Source organism: Lethenteron reissneri, chromosome 39 (genome assembly GCF_015708825.2).
Source record: "Lethenteron reissneri isolate LAM-NWPU_2019-01 chromosome 39, ASM1570882v1, whole genome shotgun sequence".
Lineage (NCBI taxonomy): Eukaryota > Metazoa > Chordata > Hyperoartia > Petromyzontiformes > Petromyzontidae > Lethenteron > Lethenteron reissneri.
Genome location: NC_083817.1, coordinates 619,480 through 626,607, shown reverse-complemented (window position 1 = coordinate 626,607; position 7,128 = coordinate 619,480). Strand labels below are relative to the sequence as shown.

Here is a 7,128-nt window from a genome sequence, read left to right as displayed (position 1 = left end):
CATTCTGGTGATCATTCAACATCCCTGTGTTGAACCAATGCGTTGAGAAAATTCACTCACAGGAGGGTGGTGTAAAAATAAAAAGTATTACTTCGTGTAGAGAGGCCATGTATAAATGAGATGTGCAATGTCTCACCGAGTTACAGATGTAGTGACATAAGAAGGGAGGGGCTGCTGGGGGCTCTGGGATCCCAGGCGAGTCCAGACGCTTAAGCCTCTGGGCGCCAGGCGCTGGGTTCCCAGGCGCTTAATCCCCTGGGCGCCGCCAACGGGGAGGGCTGTGCGTGCTCTGTGGGATGTCTGGTGGCGCACACGGCCCCACCCCTCTCGTTGGACCAGGCATAAAAGGAGAGCTCCCTGGACGATCGGGGCCCAGTTGTAACTCAAGACCCAAGACCCACGACCAGCCATCTGAAGACCCTGGGATGCTGTGAGAGCCAGTGGTGGGACTCTGGAACTCCCGACTCTACGACCTTGTGAGGGCGAGCGTAGCCAGAGTAGAGTATCTAGAGTATCTAGGCTGTGTAGCTAGGCTGTGTACCTAGGCTGTAACAGAGTATCAGGACTGTTGGAGTGTTGTATTGTAATAAAGAAGTTACATCTACAAGTGTCTCCGGAACCCGTTACACAGACACATAATTTGCTAGACAATTTACAAAGCAATTTATTATCAGCAAACAGCCAATGTGTGTTCACTGCTTTGTAAAAAAATATATATACAGTACTTGAAACCACTTTTCAATGAAGCTGAAAATCACAAAAATATAATATTCTTCCAAAATGTGCACGAGTACAAGTATGAATGTGATAAATGATACACATTACAAAACCATGCACTTTAAAGCACCTTTAAATGAACAAACACAATACGAGTTTTCGCGGTTGTGCTGCGGAGAGAAGCTCCAAGCAGGTGGAGCGGAACATCGGACATCGTGCCAAACACCGCATCACCCGGACCACCCGCAGCGGGGAGGCGGTGGGTAGCTCTCCAGGTCATGCTCCGTGCATCAGGGGCCCCCGTTCCTCAGACTGGAAAATTATAATTCTCATCTCATTTTTGTCAACAACAAAGACCACACAAGCCAATGTTTCCATTACCGAATATTGGGCAAATCACCAAGACAAATGTGAATAATAGTTTTCATTGCAATATAATAACCCAGTGTTCATGTGAAGTCAACTCTTTAATAACTACCATTTCAAGAGATTATGGAAGAAATATCACCAATAGTGCCCCCCTCTGTAAATGGCACTGAACTATTACAAATGAGATTGTTTGTAGTTGTTAACTAAATTTTAAGTTGTGAGCATCACAACTCTGCCTAAACTCACGAACACAAGTAAACAAGGGCTGCTGCGTCACTCGTAGCAAGCGCGTGCACGTAGGTGCACGTGGGTGTGCACACACACACACGTGTGCGCGTACACACGTGTGTGGAGCGAGGCTCGGAGCTACCACTCGGCGTCGCCGGCCAGTTTGGAGAAGAAATAGTCCAGTCCATCGAGGTTCATGATGCCGTCCTTAAAATGGAACTTCCATTTGTTCTTGCTTCGATGGATCTGAAGTCAGCAGAGTGAAAAATAAATCAACTCATCTCCCGCTACAGTCTTAACTGCAGCCCATGAAGCCAAGAGCATTGCAATTGATAAAGGACTCACGGATGTAAATTACAAGGGCCCAAAAACGTCAATGACCAGCAACAAACAGCATCGTCAGTCATATTAGGTCGGAATGTAACACGGTTTTTCTATATGGGCAGTGTTATTGTTACGAGAGCTGGAGAAGAGACAGCGATGGGAGGAGGGCATCCCAGACTGAGAGAGTGCGAGGGAAAAATCAGAGTGCCAAGTGGGGTGAGACCTGCAGTGCCGTGGTGGTTGTGGTGAATGCAGTGTCGCCATACCTTTTCGTACTGACACACCACCACGTTATCGACATCAAACATCTCGGACATGTCCTGCTCGCTCACATCGTCCCCGGAGTTGAGAGGATCCTGCCGGGAGGAGTGGGCACAGGGGGAGACGGGGGGGGGGGGTCATGTGCTTCATTGCTCGACCTCGCTGTTGCTCTGCACTCCCCTCACAATCATCATCCCGCACTGACCAGCACGGCGAAGTATGGTCAACTCCCAAACAGTCGATTGACAGAACGGCCATACAAGTGCATATTGCTTTGTTACCCAGGTGTCTCTTTGAAGCGGGTTATCCTCGACGGCTCCCACCTGACTTAAAGGACGTGCGTGTGTGTGTGTGTACATGTTTACTGCGCAGTGAATATATTAGTAAGCCACTGCACTTGTACCAAAAGATGTGGTTCACTTGCACCGATGTGTATGGGCACGTCATGCACGGTACTGAGAATGTTTACAAGACAATGAGAAACAAGCAGATAGAATGTGCAGGTATTCCCACCTTCTAAAACCTCACCAGCGTGAAAGAGTAGGCCAAATACCCTCTAGCGGGACTCCCTGGAGCTCTCAATAGCGGAGGACCTTCTGCTAGCGGCGGTGCGAGCAAGCAGTTGCAGGCCTGCACCTTTTTCCAAGCGGAATGTTCACACGGCACGTGACAGAACCACGAACCGCATCGGCTACACAACGCCTCGAGGTCAAATACCTCCTCCACAACGAGCTCCTCTTCCAGGAACTTGGCGTCCATGTCGTCCACCCCGTCGCTGTCGTCGTCCTCGCCGCTCGTGGTGGTTGCGCTGCCCAGGTCGTGCCCCTCGGGCTCCTCGGAGCTGTCTGCAGCGCCGTCGAGCTGCAGGAGGGAGGGCAGCTCGTCCGCATCGCGCCGCGCCTCCTCGGAGCCGAAGCTGGTGCCGCCGCAGGGTTTCAGGCCACAGACTTTTGGCTCCTCCTTGACATTGAGCACACCGTCAAAGTCAAAGTCCATCTGGTCCATCTGGAAGTCGCCTTGAGCGTGGTGCGACAGAGCCACCAGAGATTCCAGGCCGACTCCGGCGTGCGTAGTGAAGCTGTCGGGATCTATTAACTGCGGTGAGGTTTCGAATTGCAGGTCTTCCAGCAGGTTCTCCGCATCGCTGGAATGTAAAGTCAGCGTTGTTTTCAATGTCCCTCGAGTACAGGATCAAGACATAACAACAAATGATGTACGCTACATCACAAATCCGACCAACTATAGGTGAATCCAAAAGTTAGAGGAAATGTACCTTTACACCACCAAGCACAAACAGCACTGGGCGCTGGCAGCTACTTCGTCAGGGTGGATACGTGACATATGTGACATTGTACTGCATTGTACATTACACTGTTCGTGCATTTTGCAACACTGCCTTGATAAGGGGAATGATAAATGCCACTCCAAAATGGGCTGGAATGGAAATGTTTCTGCTGTGTGCGTGCCGGTTGATATTGGTGTGCCGGGACCATTGGAAGCGATACTTGCAAAGGTGTTTTCCCAACTCTCTCAACCCTTTCAATCCTTAGGCCTAAGGCGCTCTCCTACACAGGGAACACGTGGCTCTCTCTGCGAGCACAGCCAGAGGTGTGTGGCAGCATTTCAGCTTCTCAGCCCACCAGTTTAGCCAGGAGACGAGGGTGCAGAAAAAACAGGCACCGTTTAGAGGCTGCTTCTGGGAAATCTTTGACCTGCAAGACCGAGTTAATGGGAGGAATCTGGGCGAATTGGCTGTATGTGATTTATTGTGAAATGTTAAAGAAGTTTAGCAAGACTTTCTCAGGGAATGTCCCATTAAAGTGGACATCGCAGAACTACTTCTGACTAATGACGGTTTTCACATGTTTGAAACGAGTGTGTTGTAGTCTGCTCATCAATCCGATATTCTAAATGAACTCAACACTGCTGACATGCTTTATACTGTTCTACAGAACAAGCAGCAGCTTTGTCAGTCGACAGCTGCAGGGCACCTGTTGAGCAGATAGAGGCGATCGTCTCCCAGAGCAGCAGCAGCAGCGCTGCCGTCCGCGACGTTGGAGAACGGCTCCCCCTCGTCCCACGGCTCCAGGCTGGGCTCAGACTCTTGTACTCTGGGCGTCACCTCTGACCCCACTCCTCCTGCTGCCGCCACTGCTGCTGCTCCCTCCTGCAGTGCCGCGCTCCCGTCGAGCTCCAGCAGCAGCTGCGGCTCCAGCAGCGAGTCGAGGTAATCGGGATCCGACATCGCCGACACGTCCAGCGCTCCTCGTCCTTCCTGCGACGGAAACCAAACCACGGCTCAGCGTCTCTGTCTCCGCGCTGCCCCGGGGGGACGGAGACGTTCCAGACTCACGAGCTGCGGTGGGGACCCCTCTCCCCCCCCCCCCCCCCCCCATCTTACAGGGGCTAATGTCCGCTACGTTGGGACGTCATGCCGAGGGCGCAGCGAACTTCTTCAGAAGCCGATCCAGTTATGATTCAAGAACCGATTCGGTTACGATTTAGTTCCTGAGAAGGCTTCCAACAAGTGGAGTGAAATGTCGCACATCACGCCGCATGACCCGAAAGAAAACACATCGGAGTAGGGGGCAATTCCATATTCTGTGACGTCAACAGTCGTCACGGCGCACTCTGGCTGCGTGACATTGGACCTCTCTCCATCCCCCCACGCACGCCGCCGTTTAAATCGTCTCCACGAATTGCTGATGTCGTCCGATCCATGCTCGTGGCTTGCGGCTCCCGAGCGAGGCCCTGCGAGCCGCCAGCTTACCTTATGCGCGCTCACACAGCCGGTGACGGCCAGCTCCAGCTCCTCCAGCACGGCCAGTTGGCTGGCACTCCTCTGCAGGGATGCCAGCTCGCGCTGGGGGGGGGGGGGGGGGGGGGGGGGGGGGGGGGGGGGGGGGCACGCACAGGCACGGCGAGATGCCGCTCGCGAAATTACAGCGCTCGCGCTCAAGCCCTTTGTCAGGAGAGTTTGAGATGCATCCAGTAGCTACGGTGAGACGCTGCAATCAGCGCACCTGGCAGTTGGGTGGAACAGGAGGCTACGTGTGAGGCTCCAGCAAGTCTGAACATTTGTTTTTGTGCACTCTCTCGGGTCCGGTCCAACCCGAATGCGCGCAATGATCGTTACCCACCCCCCCCCCCCCCCCCCCCCCCCCCCCGCTAACAGGAAAATTGCGATCGTTGGATAATTCGCTTGCAAGACGCTGGAACGGGCGGCATCACTTTGTAGACGGTCACATGATTAAATCACTACCAATGTAGTCCTCGGTTTCAGGTCCAGGTTTAGATAAGTTACATGTTATGATTTGTGCATGAACCAGGCCAGGTGGTCCAGCAGTAAGCAGGCACGGCTTGCACCAATCAGAAGGTTGAGTTCTAATCCTGGCTGGGGGGAGGGTGGTGAGGGTTTGACTCAGACCCGTCACCTGACGAGTCAATAACTTGGATGGAGAAGTCACCAGTGGCTGTTCCATGGATAGAAATCGCCCCCTCCAGGAATTCCTTTAGAATAACCAGCACACAAGTAGGTTCATGTAAATGGCACTGTAGGATAATCATTAAATTGTTCATGCATACAACAAAAGTTCGAGGCTTTAACTCCAGATTTCCACTCACAAGCAAGGAGTTCTGTCCTCCCATCGACATCTCTGCTGGACTACTACGTTCATAAATGTCGTGTTCTCCAGCCTTCAACCTGGACCCACGCTGTCTTCTTGCAGCTATGGTTCCCAATTGTTTAAGTTTCCAAATAGATTTGAAAAGTTAAACTGCAAGATAGAATAAGTGGAGAATCGTTACCCAGTCAAAAATGCAGCCGATGGCTCTTGATCTAAAATGCAGCGGTGTAAAGATTGTCACAAGGAGCACGAGTGTCCTTGTAAGAGCAACACAAGAGGCTCCATAGAAATATGTTATCAAGTCCAACATTAGTAGAATCTGAACCGGCGCTTGTAAAATAAAAACCTTTATCCCAAGTCACTGGAGATGCTTCACCATTCGCCGTCGATGCTGATAAATGAACGCTCAACGAGGCAAATTCGGCATTCGTGAACTGGATAAAGCGTAGATGGTGTCGATTATGTCGAGAAACACCGGCACGTGGAGGCTGCGGTGGTGCCGCGACTTCAGCGCCGCGTCACTCCACTCGGCAACAACCAACAATGCCTGGCACTGCTGCCGTTAGCTGCGCTGTGGATCAGACATGGGGCTTTTTTTTCCTTGTCCAAATTCTAATGAACGAGATGACCAACCCCTTTACGACAACACTTCACTCCATCTCACCTTGTCGACAGCAGATCGGTCCTCGGCGTGCCATCGCTGCTGGATCTTTTCCACCGGCTGCTGGAGATGTGCGGTGTCTGCAGCCACTGGCGCCGCACGGTGGGGTGCGGCACGTGGGCCGGGTTCCCGGCCTAGCGGCGGAGGTTCCGTGGAATTTTCCTCCGCACGGTCCGGGGCCTGCGACGTGCAAGGCGCCGGCGCGTGGAGCGCCGTGCCGCCGGTGCTCGCAGGCAGGCCCAGCGCGGACCCAGCCGAGGAGATGGTGAGGTGGCCCAGCTGGATCACCTGCTGGTTGCGCCCATACATGGCGAGTCTGCCATCCGACTGGATGACAACCACCTTCTTGTAGTTGTGGTTTGGACCTGGCATCTGCTCTGTGGAGTCGAAAGAAAGGTTGTCTGTTATACACCTGGGTGGCAGGGTGGTACAGGGATCGGTACACTTGTGCCTCGCAGCAAGAAGAGCCTGGGTTCGATTCCCGACTCAAGCCCACGGAGAAGCACATCTCTTGAAGTCATTGAACAGGAAAATGAGCCACGCTCTGCCAATTTCGTGAAAACGCAGCATTCGTGCAGGGCCCGATTGGTGAAAGGGACTTGAGAAGCGCAAACCCACTCCGGCGATTCCTACCTGCATTGGGAGGCGCTGGTCTTGACATCGCAGTGCGCACAGTGGTGCATGGCCAGGTCACGGTTGACTCTGCCTGTGGAGCACAGCGCATGGAGTCAGCCCAAAATCAACTTCGAGTCCAGCATTGCTGGCCAAACCTCCATTACGGCCTCAGCTGGACTCACAAGAGCTCAGCTGCAACTCTTCAGAGCCCCAAATACAATACTAACCACAATCTAGGTAAGATGATCATTGAGGAATGCACGTAGAATGTTTGTAGTGAACAGATGGTCTGTAGCTCACTACAACCTGCTAATAGCGCTAGTTTAC

At 52.8% G+C, this 7,128-nt stretch overlaps 1 protein-coding gene across 1 annotated transcript; it reads right to left on the bottom strand.

Moving 5' to 3' along the window:
• Window positions 1-980: 980 nt before the first annotated feature.
• LOC133351878 (uncharacterized) lies at window positions 981-5,381 on the bottom strand. Its single transcript, XM_061567456.1, has 6 exons — window positions 5,334-5,381; window positions 4,670-4,762; window positions 3,891-4,174; window positions 2,617-3,043; window positions 1,905-1,994; window positions 981-1,560 (listed from the first exon to the last, which is right to left on the bottom strand). Exons 1-6 carry the CDS (start codon window positions 5,379-5,381, stop codon window positions 1,453-1,455), a joined length of 1,050 nt encoding a protein of 349 aa, XP_061423440.1. The 3' UTR covers window positions 981-1,452.
• Window positions 5,382-7,128: the final 1,747 nt, after the last annotated feature.

What these genes read in the sequence shown, in the direction of transcription:
- LOC133351878 (XM_061567456.1), bottom strand. Translation starts at nt 5,381, where the DNA reads ATGGAACAGCCACTGGTGACTTCTCCATCCAAGTTATTGACTCGTCAG. An exon ending in CCAAGTTATTGACTCGTCAG is followed by an intron (nt 4,763 to 5,333) that starts GTGACGGGTCTG and finishes CCCCCCCCCCAG; the next exon opens with CGCGAGCTGGCATCCCTGCA. An exon ending in AGGAGCTCGTTGTGGAGGAG is followed by an intron (nt 1,995 to 2,616) that starts GTATTTGACCTC and finishes TCCTCCCGGCAG; the next exon opens with GATCCTCTCAACTCCGGGGA.